This window comes from Gasterosteus aculeatus, chromosome 2 (genome assembly GCF_964276395.1).
Source record: "Gasterosteus aculeatus chromosome 2, fGasAcu3.hap1.1, whole genome shotgun sequence".
In the NCBI taxonomy this organism is placed as follows: domain Eukaryota; kingdom Metazoa; phylum Chordata; class Actinopteri; order Perciformes; family Gasterosteidae; genus Gasterosteus; species Gasterosteus aculeatus.
The window spans coordinates 5,042,951-5,060,634 of NC_135689.1; the positions used below are offsets into that span (position 1 = coordinate 5,042,951).

Consider the following 17,684-nt stretch of genomic DNA (forward strand, 5'->3'; position numbering starts at 1 on the left):
TGGAGTAAGTGGGCTCAGCGTAGCATAAATACCATGAAAATGGCAAACATGTGCCCCCGGTAAGGTAAGCATACTCCAAAAAGTCCCCGTATTTCCTCTTTAAATAAAGATAAAGAATACGTTTTTCTGTGATGGCAGAATTCCCTCTCAATTACCTAATTGGTTTGTTGTGCAGCACTCGCGAAGGAGACTTTTACATTCTGCGACGCCGCCAGCCAAGCAGCGCGGCTGCTGCCGTCAATCCTTCACTCGGGCCTGAAGCAGCTGTCACCCCAAAAGATCCTGACGGCCGGGCCAGCTGGGTTTGGGGGCTGAAAGAAGAATGCCTGTGCTGCAACCGAAATATCTTCCATGCAGTTCACAGCGTTTAATTTTAGACTCCCACACATGCGGCAGGACAGTCGGAGGCTTCTCAGTTTGCTCTGTACGGAGTCACAGGCTGGACGGAAGTCGTCGTAGCTTTTGACACCAACAGAACAGAGAACAAAGGCTAAACATGTCAAACAGCAACGACCTCGAGGATCTCAACGACGAGGACATTGACGAGGATGAACTCCTTGCCGCGCTCTCGCCAGAGGAGCTTCAGGAGCTCCAGAGGGAGATGGATGTTATCATTGCCCCAGATGAGAGGGTGCCAGTGGGCCAGAGGCAAAAGGACCAGACGGAGAAGACTCCGACGGGGACGTTCGACCACAGGTCCCTGGTTGGTTACCTCTACTGGGAGAAAGAGTCCAATCGAATGCTCGAGGAGGAAAGAGTGCCTGCTACTCTGCTGCCCAGTGAGGTAAGAGCTCAATTTAATGATAATAACAATATGTCTTTAGAAATCATATTATATTGTAATGTTACAGGCCGCGGTTAAACATAGTGTTTGGAACAAGCACAATTCTAACCTGGATCCAATGCTTATCTTTCATCAGAAAACGTTGAGTGAGGAAACTGAAAAGAAAGACAAAGAAGAAGAAGATGTGGAATATGAAATGATAGAGGAAGTCATTGAGGAGGAAGCTGTTAATGGTACAGATGGAGAGGAAATTATAGAGATTGTTGAAGAAATTGTTGAAGAGGTTGATGAGAGGGATGAAAAGAACAAAGGGGTGGACGGGAAAGACGAGGAAGGGTTGAAGTCGCCCGTGAACGCAGACCGGAATGAAAATACTAACACACATGTAGATTCCCCAGACGCCAACACAGAAAAAGTAGCAGATATCAATACAGATGACAATCGGCCCCTTTCAGACATAAAGCAGAGGAGTGACAGCGTAGCCCCAAAACAAAGCACATCAAGAGGTGAAGAGAAGGAGGAAATTAAAACCACCGACTCTTCGCCTCCCAAAGAGGCCACAGAGGAGCCAGAGATAAACGGAACAAAAGAAAAGCTCCCGCAGAAAGAAGAGAGGAAAATTAACAAATTGAATATTCCAAAGCTGGCCCTCAATAACGTAAAAATGACATCGAGACCCTCGGGAAATGAGACAAACTTGGAGTCGACGCTCGACAAAATCCGCAACAACAACCCTTCCATCACAGAGGTCAACCTCAACAACATCGAAAACATTCCCAAAGACATGCTGCTGGACTACGTCAACGCGCTGAAGAAGAACAAACACGTGAAAACCTTCAGCATAGCCAACACCGGCGTTGACGAAAACATAGCCTTCAACCTGGCCAACATGTTACGAGAGAACCGCGGCATCACCACTTTGAATATCGAGTCCAACTTCGTAACCGGGAAGGGCATCGTGGCCATCATCCGCTGCCTCCAGTTCAACGAGACGCTCACAGAGCTGCGCTTCCACAACCAGCGGCACATGTTGGGCCACCATTCGGAGATGGAGATCTCGCGCCTGCTCAAGGCCAACCACACCCTCCTGAAGATGGGCTACCATTTTGAGCAGGCGGGACCCAGGATGGTGGTCACCAACCTTTTGACCAGGAATCTGGACCGCCAGAGGCAGCTGAGGAAGGAGGAGCAGAGGCAGCAGCAGGCCAAGGAGCAGAGGGAGATGATGCAGATGTACGAGAACAGTCTGAACCTGCCTCCCGGTTTCCTGGAGATGCTCGGCTACCTGCCCCCTCTGGAGCTTCTGCGGGAGTGTGGGCTCGTCCCGCCCTCGTCGGAACCCAGCGTGGTAGCGCCGACGCCACAGCAGGCGGCGGACCCGGAGCCCCAGAAGCAGCTCAAACACAAGAGCGCGCCCAAGCAACCCGCCGCCGAAACGGCAAACACCTTGAGGGAAGTCCAGCTGAAGAGGACGCCCAAGAAGCGTGACCCTTTTCTCGACCTGGATCCGAGGGACAACAAGGCACCAGGGAGGGCAAGTTTCCAGCTGAGGAAGACTCCCAGAGGGAAGGATGGAGGCAATGGAGCGACGGAAGAAAAAGCAAATCTGACGGACGTGATTAAGACTTTAAAGCCCGTCCCTCGCAGGCGATTGGCGGCCAAGGTGGACGTCACACCCCGCGACCAGCTGCTCGGTGAGATCAAAAAGAGCAGCGTGGCCTACCTCAAATCTGTGAGTATCCAAGAATTTGTAGAACGAGATCCATCAAGTTGGTGTCAAGCGCACAGGACTACTAACATTTGACGCGTTAGGGTTGCCATTCGATGAAAAAGGGTTACTATCGTTGAAAGCTCTCAGAACACAAAAGCACTCATTGCATGTGGATGTGTGAAGTTGTCTTAAGGTGTTTCCTATAATAACTTTACACCCTGCTACTAGAAACACAAGTCATCTTTTCTTTCTCTTTGCTGCTGCTTGCAGGTGCCGCTCCCTAAAGTCCTGGAATCAAGTGAAACAAGTCTCCTGTGAGGCTGCAACTTGAGCTGTTTGTCCTCCTCTTATCAACTGTGTGCAAAATAAAACTGAATTATACTTTCATTTCATAATTAAAATATATTGGCCGGTTGTTGATCTCTTGTGTAGTTTAAGAAGTAGACCGCTTTTATTATGTGATATTGCCATTCATGTATTCCTTAAAACTTTTTTTAGAGCAGGTTGGCTTGATTAGGGATCGTTTATGGATGAGACTTATATGAGGGTTATATATTTTATTTAAACACTGAATTTCAAAACGACTGCAACAGGACAGCCAGGTTTTACTCTGTTGTTTGATTCAATCAACTCTCAAGAATAAAAAAAAGTCACAAATCACCAGTGAAAATATAATGTATAATCCAAATAACATTAGCTTTCTGAATTTTCATACGTGGAAGTACCATGCAGAGTGCAGTTAAAGTGTGGAGAAGATACAATAAATAAATCATTTTACTATCAGGAGTAACAGTAAAAGAATGAACACTTCAAAATACAGATTTCGGATTTTATTTTATTTTTTTAACAATGGAAAGGGTCTTGATCCCAACCGTGAGTGGGAAAACACTAGGGATCAATTAATAATAATAATAATAATTCATAAGATTTACTCATTGCCAAAATTATTTCAGCTACGTTGTATCCTGTAGCCCATTTCATAAACTTCTGCATGCTAAATTATGAAAATAAAGAAATAACAAACATTTACATGTCATGACATAACACACAAAAAATAAAGCTGCCGTTGCCATTCATTTTTAATATTGCATAGCTGTGTTTAGAGGAATACAGTCAGGCCGGCCTGCATGGTGAGGAATATTGAAAATCCACAAGGATTAGTCGAGAAGCAAACTGGTCTCAGATCAGTATTCTTACAGCTTCTAAGGTGGCAAAATGGACGTTATTGTTGTTTAATAAGATTTCAGCTGCCGCCTTGGTGTTGGGTGAATAAAACATGCTTCTTTTGAGGTAGCAAACTGAAATGATCCAACTTCCTCTTTACAAAAAACAAATGAGTATCTAAAAACAGCAATGGACATTATGTTTAGACATTCCGCTTTGCATTGCTAAATACTCTTTCCAAATAACTCTCTTGCTAAATAAACAGTCTTCATGTGGAACAAAGGAAATGATTCATTTTTGGAAAAAGAATTCACACAGGAATGACCTTTGGTGCTTTTTGACCTTTTAACATCCAATCCCCACCGTGATCGTGCAAATATTGTTAGAAATCTTTTACCAGCCACCTGTGAGTGACGTCACACAAAAGAATGATACATTAAAGTAAACCAACAGAATAAAATAATGGAGAAGTAAAATATCCGTTATGCATGTATGGATGGGATAAAAACAACACATGGGAGTGTGCTATGGCCATTTTAATTCACTCTGTACGGCACCGACTTCCATTGGCACACGGCGAGCCTCACTCCTTCAGTTTGCCCTCAATGAAATCCCGAACCTTGCTCACTTTCTCCTCCTGCTGATCCAGTAGATCCATGAGGATCCCCATGGGGGTCTTCTTCAGCCCAACACTCTCAATATTGTTCTCCAGCCTGTTCTTCATGTTGCGCAGTCTCAGAGAGGCATGGATCAGAATCACTGAGGGAGACACAACGACAATGTACTCACATCACGGTGACATTTGCGTCATAAATTCTACATTACGAAACTTAGTACAGGATATTCTCTGGAATACATCGAGGAATATAGGAAAACAAAATGATACTGGGGCAACTCAGGCTTTACAGCAGGCGTGAGGATCGGCGTGTCTTTTATTCCCACGGCGGGCCGGATACTGAACACATGACATCAGCCGGTAAATGTGGGCTCTCAAAATCAACAACCCATAGCAACCCGTCAACATAGACAGCAGCAGCGGGGGGGGGGGGGGTGGGGTGGGTAGATTGATACGCCAATTATCGAGACCCCGCCACTGTCTCGAAATGTGTTGAGAGAGCTGTGGCGAATCCAAGACTCTTAACTACGGAATCCCTCGCCCTGTAATGATATTATTTTGCTATCTGTGTCATGAATGAATGCATGAAATACTGTACATGCTGTTAAATCCCCTGAGTGAGTCAGAGTGAGAAAGCTCTGGAAAAAGCCTGTTCCGTCACAGAGAAAGTGACTCACTGCCCCAATACACCACATTCGCCAACAAGTGCTCATCACATCGCGTGGGGATCACAAGTTGGAACTGTAATTGGCTTAAGCCGAGCACAAAATGTATTTTCCAGATCCAGTCGGTCGCTTGGATACGGAACTTCTAGTCTCACTGACTAAAAGTTCCGTCTGTGACACAGCGTTACTGAATTCTTGAGTAAACAGAAAGTTTGTGACTTACACAGCATCGGGAAGGTGATTCCAAAGATGAAGACCATGACACCGCCACACAGCGACAGCAGAAAGTAGCTGGCGGCCATGACCCCGATGATAAACAGGGTGGGGTTCTTCCTTTTGAAGTTCTTGACTGTGGCCTGGTTCTCTCCGGCCCACACTGAACCCATGAAGACGAGGGCCACCACAGCTCCTCCCAGGAACATGCCCAACGGGTTCAGGAACCTTCATGTTGGATGAGGAAAAGGGGCATTTTGTCCATGAGTGGAGGTTTGGTTTTAAATAGCACAACCTGGTTGGTAATAACAACAACAACAACAACAGCTAAAGGCCTGATCAGCTGGTGTGAGCCGTGGCAGACGATGGTATAAAAAGGCCTATACTCATATTCTAGTGGAAGTAAAACCACCAAACCGACACGACACACCACCACCGACTGGCAGCAGTGATACGTGGCTGCACTGGGAAGGTTTTTGAGAAACATCCCAAATCCTTATGTCATTAATCAAAAGAAAAATCTAAAATCAGTTAAATGTAAATCACACATTGTTTAAGGTAGCTACGGTGTCACAACTGACCGTTGTTGTTGTTATGGAATGTTTAAAAAAAAACGTGCAACACCTTAACGGCAATAGGCCAAAATAATAAGCCAAATTTAAGATGCAGCGGAAGAGTTCCGGAAAGTTGGCAAACCGACAGCAGAGGTAGAAACACTGCGCGCTGTCACGTGTGGACAAGCGGGGCGAAGGCTAATACACGAACGTTAGCTCGCCTTCCTGTTAGCATGCCGCTAGGACTCACCCGACAATGAGGAAAACCACCACGGCCACGGCGAAATAATTGGTCTGGTAGTACAGCAGGTTACTGATCACTCGGTTGTTCCACTTTGTTAAATCTCCGAACTCGGGTTTGGCAAACCGGTCCATTCCGGGGCAGAAATCGTCCCACGCCCTGAGGGGCGCCAGCTCCATCTTGGCTGTCATGTCTTCAACGAGTGGCGAAGCGACGCACGGACAAAAAAAAACACGGCCGAATATTTTGACAGACCAGCTGATTCACCCGTCGGAGCCCGGAAGAGGGGAGTCAAACGGCCAAGCGTTGCTCTCGCTCAAGATCTCGCGACAGTTGGATTATCGAATCGGTGTTTCGGAGCCTTAATATTGCGCCTTAGAATGCGCAGCGGTACCAATCGCAGTAAACGAACGTTGCATTAAGCATTATAAGAACATCCGAAATAAACGCATGGACGCTGTTTTTGAAATAACAATGCATGTAATAAATATACCTCCACGAGTGATGTTGATGCGGACACGTTAACGATGAAGATTTTTACGTCAAAAGAAGTTAGTTCAAATTCCATTCAGAATTGTTTTAAAATCTTTAAATAAAAAAATAACTCTGTAAATCCCAAACATGTCCAACAATGAATTTACATACATACTTAGAATCGGATCGGATGTGTTTTGTGTATCTGTGTGTATATGTAATCTGATACAACGCTTTTAGTTTTCAAGGTAATTTATCTTTTGTTTAATTTGCGGCCAATGGTTGGATAAGATTGAGGAAAGATATGGTTGCGCTGCACAGGTACTGGGCGCTGCTGGGCGCAGCTTTGACGCTCGGAAACACAGCAGTCACAATCGGGGAAATGGGACCGTGAAAGTATGGCGGATGCCGAGGAGCCGTAAGTCTCAATGGACGATTAATGTGATTGTATCGTAGTTAAACCGGCGCAATTGACCGCAGGCTCGGGATGCTTGAACCCTCTTCTATTTCTTCTACCAGGGAGAAGAAAAGACGGCGAATAGAGGACCCGACCGAGAAGTTAGTGACGAATACTAATTAAAGGTCTTTGGCTCGCAGCAGGTTTGCGTTGCACTCTGAGCAGCGACTGTCGGAGCGGGAGAGACACGACAATAAACGTTAACTTAATAACGCAGTTAGCTCACTGTAAAGTTCGTCCATTTCCATAATGTGTCCATTCACAGCCTCAAACATAGGGCCACAAGACCAAGCGTGCATCCTCCGTACGGGACAAATGTGTAGGGGCCACCACACTGCAGCTGCACACACGACCAATTACACCAAGGTCTCTTACTGATCCTGAACAGGGGTCGAGTACGTTGTGTGTTCAAACCTGAAGAGTGACAACCGTGTAAACTCGCATGAGTCGGTAATGCATGCGAATAGAAACTTCCCCTCATGAGTGAGATGTACTGCACTGCACTGATGTCGTGCAATGCAATGCACAAAAGCAAAATAGAGGAACTACTTGCAGGTCAAATCAGAAGAAAGTGACATTCCCAAATGTGCATTTTGGTGTGTGATTAATTTGGTACATTCTTGCTGCAAAAAACGTATTCTTTAAAGATCTCGATAACGTACACAAGCTATACAATTGGTATGGAATAGAACCACAACACATGTTTATGAAGAACGTCTGGAAAGTCGTTTCCTGATGAGTATTTTTCACATCACTTTCTTTTTGCCCATTAAACTAAAACATTTGTTGCAGGAATTATTCTTACCAATATTCTGATTCTTTTTATTATTTCCATCACGGCCAATCTTTTTGTGGCACCTTAAATCCATCAGTTTACCCCTTATGGACAACTAAGCTGTGTGTTCTCAAAAGATTATTAAAAGACAACATTTTCAACCAAATAAGATTTATTTTTTAAATCAGAGTGACGTTGACTCACGACAAACTTAAAGTGTTTGCAGGTTGTGTGAAGTTACCATAAAGGTTAGTAGCTGTAATTTCTGCATAACAGGTCTTTCTTCTTTGTTTACTTATTTATTAATGCCCATTACTGTTATTTACTGAACCTTCAGGGAATTAAAAGTGCATATAATGGATAGGTAGGGATAGGTGTCCTAATGGTACTAGTTCACGGTGTGTTGTGTGTCCAGAATGGCTGTAGATGGTGGACACGGGGTTGGTGGGTGTGACTGGGATGGCCGGTGGAATCATGTGACCAAGTTTTTGGAGCGACCCGGCCCGTTCACCCATCCTGACTTTGAGCCAAGTGCTGAGGTAACTTGAAACTAAACAGAGATTTCACATGTTAAACTGAAACAATCTGGTACAATAACGATGATGAAGTGATGATGATATTCCAGACCACAGTACTTTTTTTTTAATTATTTCAATAATGTGATGTTTCTTTCATCTCAGTCTCTACAGTTCTTGTTGGAGACGTGCAAGATTCTGGTCATTGGAGCGGGAGGTCTTGGATGTGAGCTCCTCAAAAATCTGGTAAGAGATGTTGTGCATCTGTGTATAAGTATAAAGTATAAATTCAATGGACAGTGACTGAGTTTAGATAAGTTCTTACACATGCTCGTTGTGCTACAGGCCCTGTCTGGGTTTCGCATCATTCACGTGGTTGACATGGACACCATTGACTTGTCCAACCTCAACAGGCAGTTTCTTTTCAGGTAGGCTTCACGGTATTTCTGATGATGCAAAATAATTAATTATTTACATGATGGCCGTTAAAGAACATAGTGGGACGTAACGGTCAGTTGCAGGGTGATCAAATCAGAGTACATTACTCTTATGCCCAACAGTTATTATCAGCTAACTGCGTTCATTCAGGCCCAAAGACGTTGGACGACCAAAGGCTGAAGTGGCCGCCAACTTCATCAACAGTCGCATCCCTGGATGTAAAGTCGCATCGTATCCTTTGCACCAATGGTTGTTACGTTTACAGTGTGGAAAATACTCTCAACACAATTTATATTCCTTATTAACGAAATGCAGCCACTTTAAAAAGATCCAAGACTTTGACGAGTCTTTCTACAGGCGTAAGTGTTTCTCTAAGATGCATCAACGGAGCTTACAGTCAAAAAAAAGTTTAAAAAAAAAAACATCAGAGGTTTCAAATGTTTGTATCTTTGCAGAGTTCCACATCATCGTCTGTGGGCTGGACTCCATCATTGCCAGACGCTGGATGAACGGGATGCTGGTAGGAGAGGGAGATTTCAGGGTTGTGTTCACTTGATGCGCCTTTATATATATATATATATACATATATATATATATATATATATATATATATATATGTGTATATATATAAGTGCAACGTGCGGGGAGTGATGATTGCGTTGCTTTCTCTAGATATCCCTCCTGAGCTATGAAGACGGAGTCCTGGACCCCAGCTCCATCATCCCTCTCATCGATGGAGGAACCGAGGGCTTTAAAGGAAACGCCCGTGTCATTCTCCCCGGCATGACAGCATGCATCGACTGCACATTGGAGCTGTACCCGCCACAGGTCACCCTTTTAACAGCATCTTATCTTCTGGTTTCACTTTAAAGGTTCATATGAATACGGTTGACATCAGTTTGATGTGATTAAATGGCCGAATTCAACTTCTGACAAAAGCGTAAAAAAAAAAAAAAGGTAAAATGTGTCAACAGCAGCACAGCAGTTATTTTCTCGTCATGGGCCAAAACACCCAAAGAGAAATTATGAAAATACAATAAAGTTAAGATTTCATGAAGAAACATTTTCATGCACTGCTTTAATCTTCTGTTTTATAGATGGATATCATAGAGATTTACATGCTTGAACCTAATTTTACCGTCCACAGATTAATTTCCCGATGTGCACCATTGCGTCAATGCCTAGGCTACCAGAACATTGCATTGAATATGCCAGAATCCTACAATGGCCAAAAGAAAAACCTTTTGGAGGTAAGCTAAACAGCACATAAACACATCTGATCACACGGTGTAACCTTTTGTCTGTGTACATTCACAAAGGACAACAAGGGTTCTTTCCTCCTCACTAGATACCAGCTTAGATGGAGACAATCCAGAGCACATCGAGTGGGTGTTTGAAAGAGCCCGAAAAAGAGCTGCAGAGTTCAACATTACAGGAGTGACGTACCGCCTCACTCAAGGTGAACTTGTGAATCAAAAGACAATAATTAATCCAACGCTGATGCTGTAGTTCAGTCAGTTTTTAAATGTATTCACAAATATGTACTGAAATGAAACCAAACTGTTTTTGTGCCACAGGAGTCGTGAAGAGGATCATTCCAGCTGTGGCGTCGACTAATGCTGTTATCGCGGGTATGACACGCAGATGCTTTTCAGACACGCAGATGTTTTTCAGACAGTAGCGGTTCAGAAGTGTCGATAGAAGGGAAATATAACAGTTCAGTTACATCTTTCCGTAAATGTCAGAATCAGTCCTGCGTCAGGCCCGTGTTCCTTCAGCGTCATCCTCGGGCAAAATCGTCCGTAGCAATATTGGGGGAAAAACCAATTCTCATACTAAAATCAAAATCCTTCTGAATAACAATTAGCTCTGTTCTTCAGTTTGTTGATTTTTCAGAGGACCGGATCTGCCACAATGGGCATTTTATTTTTCTGGATAATCGGCAATAGGAGCATTTGTGTAAATGTAAAAAAAAAAAGGGGCCGAGACGGAAAGCATGCTCTCGATTCCACCAGTTCGTACCCTCATTTATGGTCATGGTTTCAGCCTTAGAGAAGGATGAGGAGCTCAGACATCCAGAGGGGACCAGATGTCCAGTTGCTGTTTCTTTGTGATGAAAAGCTAAGCTGGTTCGGGGCAGATCAGATCCGATGTCTCCTGGACGCCTCCTCGTCCCCGGGGTGCACTAGGAATACACTGGAGAAACGCCTTTGGGATCCCTAGAAAGAGTTGGAAAGCGTTGCTGGGGAGAGGGACGTCTGGAAAAGCCTTTCTGAGCCTGCTGCCGCCGCCACCGGGCCGGAGATGAGCCGTGTGAAATGGATGCACGGACGGACGGATGTAACCACACCTTTGTCTTGTGTTTGTTCTCCACAGCTGCCTGCGCCACCGAAGTCTTTAAAATTGCAACAAGGTGAGGAGCAAATGACACGTATTCATTTATCATCTTGATTGATTCCTGTGAAAAACATTACTCATCATCTGAATTTTGTTTTTGCAGTGCGTATATCCCTTTAAATAATTACCTGGTCTTTAACGACGTGGATGGACTGTACACCTACACCTTTGAAGCGGAACGAAAGGTTGTTTTTTTGGGGGGGGAGGGACTGTAGCCAACAGTAAAGTCCCTGTCAGCAGGGGGCATTTCTGCATGTAGAGAATAACCACTTTACTCTGCATCATCTTTGATCGGCAGGAAAATTGTTCTGCTTGCAGCCAGGTGCCTCAGGATCTCCAATTCCCTTCGTCTGCCAAACTACAGGAGGTTTTACAGTTCCTCACAGAGAGCGCCTCCCTGTGAGTGCAATCAGAAGACTACGTCCTGCAAAGTCGCTTCAAAACGTCTTCAAATTGTGTATTTCTTTTTCATCAGGCAAATGAAATCGCCGGCTATCACCACAACTCTGGAAGGGAAGAATAAGACGCTGTATTTGCAGGTAATAAACAGCGGCCCATTCACTGTTTAAATGCCTCACTGTGTTGGTTCTCCCACATTCCGGAATAATCTGTGATTAAACCGCGATTGCATTTTCCTTCCAGTCTGTTAAATCCATCGAGGAACGAACGAGGCCGAACCTCTGCAAGACTTTGAAAGGTTGTAAGAAGGCGTCCGGTCGCGCACAGCCTGCCACGTTTCCTTCCGCCCGCTTTGTGATAACACCGTGTGTCATGTTTCAGAGCTGGGCCTGTCGGACGGACAGGAACTGGCCGTGGCCGACGTCACCACGCCTCAGACGGTTCTCTTCAAGCTCAATTTCACCACCTGAACATTTATTCGGAGACCGACGTCGGATTGAATCTGAATGCGAAGCGGCGTTACTGGGCGGTCGCAGTAGCGCTCCTGATATGATGATGTAAATAAGATGAGTGAGGCGTCACTGGTTTGAACTGGTTGTCATATGAATATAAAATCCTTTAAAACATTTTTGTTTTTTTTATTAGTAACGGTTACTTTTTGAAGTGTTTTGTCTCTGTTTTGACTTCTACTGTAGCTATATTAGATGTCAATCAAATGAGAGTAATCATGTGCGCTCTGCTCTAATAAAGTTTTATTATCATGGCTGAAGAGAAAGTTTATTTAAAAATATACATTTCTAGTGAGAACAAGCTAGTTAAGTGTAGTCACTGGCTTGCACGTGTACGTTTATCATTCCAGGGGCCCAAGAAGCAAACACACACACACACACGCAAAAAAAGCCTGAAGTCTCCCCGCTGCAGGCTGTCACGTGACAGCAACAAGTCCGTCTGTTTCCAAATACGAGCTGAAAGAAAACACGTCACGCGCGTCGTGAGAAGGGATCACGCCTTGAGATGCGGTTGACAGGAGGTCGATACTCTTTAAGCTCCTTATGGCGCTAATGAAAGTGGCCGCATATTGTCCGGCGGACAGATGGTTCCTGTCCTGATTAAGTTTGAGTTAGTTCTTTCCCCGGGGGGGGGGGGGGGGGCTGGCAGGCTTCGCACGTTGTTGTGTTCGCGTTGTGTGTTCACGGATCAACACATCGCATCCCGCACGGACGGTTAAAGCGTCTCCAAGCGGAGGAACTGAGGTGCGGAGGCGCACGTTTTTCACGCAGAGGACTTGTTGCCTCATTCTGTGCGTTATTTCGCCGCAGGCTCCCCGCTCTTACTTTTGGATTGCAGCAGAAGACTGTGGAAACTGGAGGATCATATCTACTGCAAAACTTGTGCATCTTTGCTGAAAGGAATCAATATACATATATAGATACACATAGTAGCTTATGCACGATGCTGATCCAGAAACTGATTTCTGCAACGGCTCATCATGCATTTCAATAATAACCCGAGCACAGGTAAGAGCTGCACTGTATATTGCTAAAGTACTCAACATGTGTTTGGCTCTGATATCTTGTTAATGCAGTAAAAAGGTTCTTCAACGTGCATTTTTCAGATTTACATAATTGTTAATGAAATATTTTTATCTATTTCTAGACCTTGTGCTCTGGGTTATTTAAAATAATCACCTTTAGATCAATTGATTATCTCAATTATTTCACGTAATCTAATCTTTGAACTGCTGCATTAGTCATCGCTGTAATTTGACGTAAAAGTGCACGTCCCAGTTTTTCTTTGACTCATGTGGAAAACAACTTGTTTTTGAGGGAGAATCTAGCTTTGAATGCATGTTTACAGCTGAAGGGATAATCTGAGTCAGAAATGAGTGCAAGGACCCGTCTGCCCTTAACTGAGCCTCTGCTCAGGCTCCACATTGGCATTTCTTTGATTCCCCTCAATGGAGCCTGCTGATGGATGAGTCACAGTTGAGCAAATAGATGTAACGATCTTGTGAACCTTATTTCAGGAGTCAGGAAATAACAGATGCATTTAATATTCACCTTCGGATCATGCACTAAAAAAGGCAACTTTCAAAAATCTAAAAACACTAAATAAGCGCTGTGTCTAGATAAGAACAACGTCCCTATTTCTCCCTGAAATGTAACTTGTTGTTTGATGGTGTCTTATGTTGTGTTATGACACATTTTGACCGGTAATGTATAAATATACTTGGTAAGATTGTGCTTTTTTTTTTTCCAGCACGTGAACCTGTTGGTCTGAGCAGGCGAGATGAAGCTGCACATGTCGGCTGGACCATTACACTGGGGCCTCCTGCTTCTTTGTATAGTAGGCTGGTGCAGCCAACTCGTGTCCACTGGCAACCAAAGCTCCAGAGGACAGACGGGTAGGTGCGAGACCCAACCAGACCAGTCCCGCCCCCCTGAGGGACTCATTAGGGCTCCTGGTCAACAATCTGGTCGCCAGGTAGAGAGTTCAGCTCAAGTAACACAAACCACCGATTTACTATGAGTCTCATTAAAAACAGTAATGCTGGATACGGTTTTCCATGTTTACTCAGAGCCTCACAGTACAACAAATAGCTCGCAGACAAAAATGCATTATGCTGTTGTGCTGTCAGAGGGATTAAAAAGGCCAGGATTTGCTGCAGTTTAATGTCGCTGTCGGCTCTACGGCCTGCTGAACCTCTGCAGCATCAGCCGAGGGACAAGTTGAGTAATTACAGCAGTCTTGGAAGAAGTGTTACAGTCATATACTTAAAAGCGCAAAATCAGACATTAAGAGGTCAGTGGTTTTCAACATGGCCATCGGCCCATGACTAACGTTATCAACGGTGCAAACCGCAGCCACCGCGCTGACGGAGCTAACAGGGCGACCCGGAGCGTTGGCGCTACGCGTCTGTGACCAGGCCGACGGTTGGTTGTCGTTTTGTTGTCGTGTGGTTGTTGAGTTTGGTTGGTGGAGTTTTTTTGTACTGGTGGAATTTGCATTCAATTACTTGTTTATTTTTTTTTGATCACTGCTTTTTTTTGATCCTGCAGTGAAATAATATCGAAGCATATGCGGTAGACATACATGTTTCTGTTAATGATATTATTATTCATATTAAATCAGGCGGCTGAACACAGCGATGTCGGCTGATATTCTGTGACATTGGAATGTGTTTTTCCTTCACTGTGGCTTGAGTGTTGATGCTTTTTATCCACTTGGTGGTGCTGTAGCTTTAGAAACATTTCAAAAAAAGTATTTTATGTATCATCTGAATGAGTTTAACAAAAAAAAAACAATATTCCTACATTTTACATTAGAAAAACAAACAAGAAATCATTAGAATTTGAATGAAATTCTGCCAACTGTATCGGCTGAAGTGCCTAGAGCTGCCACAGCGTCTAAAACAGAATAAAAATGTTAATCTTTCCCTCTGAATTCTCACCCTCAGGGTCGTCGCAGGAGAGGACGGGGACCTGTGAAGTGGTTGCTGCTCATCGTTGCTGCAATAAGAACAAGATTGAGGAACGCTCTCAAACCGTCAAGTGCTCCTGCTTCCCAGGACAGGTGGCGGGGACGACGAGGGCTTTGCCCTCTTGTGTTGAAGGTAATATTAGCGGGAGCGTCTTTTACCCTCTCTCCATCAGAAATACTTTGACATGGCTGGAATGTATTATTTGTAAAAGTAGAGTCCGTGGTGTGTTGTTCTGCAGCCTCCATTGTGCGTCAGAAGTGGTGGTGCAAAATGGCGCCGTGTCTGAAGGGGGAAGAGTGCCGAGTTCTCCCTGACCTCACTGGTTGGTCATGCATCTCTGGGAACAAAGTGAAGACCACAAAGGTGAAGCCTCCTTCAGTCACAGCTGAACCAACGCTAACAAATCTGCAACACAAAATGGCTTTAGCTTAAGACGTGGTATTTATAGACGCTTAATTGCAGTCCAATCGAGACTCGTGAACGCTCATCATAAAACGTTATTTTAGTAATCTCTCCTTTGATGCTGAATGATTCCACAATCGACCTCACGGTCCCTGCTTCCATTGGCCGTATCGACACTCTGGCTCATTAGAATCTGGTGTAAGATGAAGCCAAGAGGACAAACATGAAGAAAGCTGTAAAGCAAAACAGTGAAACCCATGTTTTTAAATCTGACGGTCAAAAGAAGCCACGCTGCGTTTATAAATGCTCTTTCACACAAGTTGCCTTTTGGTTGAACTGTTTTATGTATGTAAGATTCCTGTGGGAAACGTTTTAGACTAAATTACTGGAGCAAGTTGTTTATTATTTAGGAGACTCTATTGGGAGAAATGCAGTGCAATAATACGGACTATGTCTCTATTAGTGTATAAAAAAGAACCTACGCTAAGAATTGACCCTTTACAGCGTACGATGTTTCTACAGTATCCCAAAACGCACACGGAACGGCTAAATACCGACTCTGTAGAGGGCTTTTGAACGTTTGGCCTTTGACCTTTTCACTGGACAGTAGTTCTCCAAATGGGAAGGCGAGCAGAGCGTTTTACCGTTCTGCTAGATCACACTCAATGCACACTGAACCTTTAAGTAAAAGAGCAATAATATTGGAATTCAAATATATTTTTGTACTTAGAGGTACAAAAGTACCCATTATTCAGAATGACACAGTTTAATAAAATGTTCTTATAACAATGAATGTTTCACTAAGCTGGTAAATAAGAAGGGAATTACTTTAAATACTGAATACACTTTAATTATACATCCGCTTTCTTTTGTGTAAAACAAAACCAGAGTTGTGAAATCTGGCTCTTCCACGTCTTGGTGTTTCAGGTGGCGCGGTAGCACGACAGAAGTCCCATGCAATCAGCGCGAGCTCGTCGCGGTCCGCTGCAGTCACCTCAACTAACTCTGGACTCCGAGGACAGCGAGAGCCCATCAGATAGAGCAAAGAACAATATGGATTTAATCAGATATCTCCTTGCTGCGATCGAAACAGCAAGAACCCATCATTTTAATTTCCATTTTGCTCGAACACAATTGTAGCTGGGGTCAATCCCGCGGAGTGGACAATCTATTAGCAGCTGATTTAAGATAAAGTGACGCATCCCCCCCCCGACCCCTCTTTCCTTCCCCCGTCCAAACAGGCAGCTACTGCATGCAAAGTCTGTATCATTGTTTCAGCGCTTGATATGCTGCTCACATTGCGATGCACTCAATCAAAGCCTGGATGGGACTGCTGGCAGACATTTAAAAAGAGATTTTGTGGATTTGCAGGAGGCGGAATGTGGATCCAGTCAGTTCACCACTGCCTCCCCCCCCTTCCCTCCCCCCCTCCCCGCCGATCAGAGGAGAAGACCACAAACACTGAGAGATTTATGATTATGTAGCATGTGTAAACAATGCTGTCCTGCAGACTTATTCTGAGCTTTGGAAAGAGGTCATATCCCTTCGGACTACTCCTTACCGGCAAAGAGACCCCCCCCCCCCCCCCCCTCACTCCCCACCCGACCACGTACACACTCGCACATTTCATTTCAACTCCACTGGTCGGACAGGCCGCCACCTGCAAGGCTGCCATGGCGTGCGCACACGCATGAAGCGCTGATGCAAAACAAGGGCTGTTTGAAATGCTAATGACGGGGAGAGAGGAGGAGAGGAGGAGAGGAGGAGAGGCGGAGAGGAGGAGAGGAGCTTCTTCACTGCTGCGAGTATTTACTCCATGCTTTTGTTTGTCTCTGTGTGGGGGGATCTCGGCTCTTGGAGACATATTGGAGATTCTCTGCCTCCAAGCAAAGTGTAAACACCAACAGAACAGAATATTAACAGTTATTAGAATTTCATCAGTTGTCCTTATTTCATGAATAATATTCCACCCCGATTGCCTGTTTTTTTTTTTTTATCTCTTCAGTCCAGTCACACACTTTGCATTTTACCTTTGCAATGACGAAACAGAGTGACGGCAAATCCTCCTGTCGGAAGGATCAGACTTTGTATAAATGTCTCATGCTGTGCTGTGTGAAATCGGCTGAATTCTAAGCAGTCTGCTTACATTTACTTAACGGAATAATACTTCATGGTTGTCTTGAGATATTTCCCTGAGCTGTCATGTGGTCCAAGTCACTTTGTGCACGCCTTTGCTTTACGAACATTGAAGTTCTGATTGTCATTTAACGTTAACAGTGTTGTGCGTGTCATCTAAGCCATGTCATTTCAAGATCAAAATAATGATATTGACTGTTTAAATCTATTCACTTTCAAGTGATGGAGTTTTGTCAGTGTTAGTATTAGTAATTAAAATTAC

The 17,684-nt window shown here is 44.3% G+C and overlaps 4 protein-coding genes across 6 annotated transcripts; 3 read left to right on the forward strand and 1 right to left on the reverse strand.

Annotated features, from left to right (window-relative positions):
- Positions 1-269: 269 nt before the first annotated feature.
- lmod3 (leiomodin 3 (fetal)) lies at positions 270-2,910 on the forward strand. Its single transcript, XM_040192693.2, has 3 exons — positions 270-784; positions 921-2,516; positions 2,766-2,910. Exons 1-3 carry the CDS (start codon positions 497-499, stop codon positions 2,811-2,813), a joined length of 1,932 nt encoding a protein of 643 aa, XP_040048627.1. The 5' UTR covers positions 270-496; the 3' UTR covers positions 2,814-2,910.
- Positions 2,911-3,312: 402 nt separating this feature from the next.
- Positions 3,313-6,571, reverse strand: LOC120828987 (PRA1 family protein 3). Its single transcript, XM_040192696.2, has 3 exons — positions 5,958-6,571; positions 5,164-5,381; positions 3,313-4,418 (listed from the first exon to the last, which is right to left on the reverse strand). Exons 1-3 carry the CDS (start codon positions 6,137-6,139, stop codon positions 4,243-4,245), a joined length of 576 nt encoding a protein of 191 aa, XP_040048630.1. The 5' UTR covers positions 6,140-6,571; the 3' UTR covers positions 3,313-4,242.
- A 161-nt stretch (positions 6,572-6,732) lies between these two features.
- LOC120828986 (NEDD8-activating enzyme E1 catalytic subunit) lies at positions 6,733-12,166 on the forward strand. Of its 3 annotated transcripts, none has more exons than XM_040192694.2 (18): positions 6,742-6,840; positions 6,942-6,980; positions 8,070-8,193; positions 8,335-8,415; positions 8,515-8,597; positions 8,758-8,838; positions 8,923-8,966; positions 9,063-9,127; positions 9,280-9,435; positions 9,755-9,857; positions 9,956-10,066; positions 10,185-10,238; positions 10,984-11,020; positions 11,108-11,189; positions 11,303-11,403; positions 11,480-11,543; positions 11,647-11,701; positions 11,785-12,166. In XM_040192694.2, exons 1-18 carry the CDS (start codon positions 6,821-6,823, stop codon positions 11,871-11,873), a joined length of 1,389 nt encoding a protein of 462 aa, XP_040048628.1. In that variant the 5' UTR covers positions 6,742-6,820; the 3' UTR covers positions 11,874-12,166. The 3 variants fall into 3 exon arrangements, with proteins under 3 accessions (XP_077943537.1, XP_040048628.1, XP_040048629.1); XM_040192695.2 differs by having other exon boundaries at positions 6,798-6,840; positions 6,942-7,022; XM_078087411.1 differs by having other exon boundaries at positions 6,733-6,840; positions 8,758-8,966.
- Positions 12,167-12,574: 408 nt separating this feature from the next.
- Positions 12,575-17,257, forward strand: LOC120828988 (chemokine-like protein TAFA-4). Its single transcript, XM_040192698.2, has 5 exons — positions 12,575-12,920; positions 13,663-13,807; positions 14,861-15,016; positions 15,123-15,247; positions 16,214-17,257. The coding sequence occupies exons 2-5, from the start codon at positions 13,693-13,695 to the stop codon at positions 16,223-16,225; spliced, it is 408 nt and encodes a 135-aa protein (XP_040048632.1). The 5' UTR covers positions 12,575-12,920; positions 13,663-13,692; the 3' UTR covers positions 16,226-17,257.
- Positions 17,258-17,684: the final 427 nt, after the last annotated feature.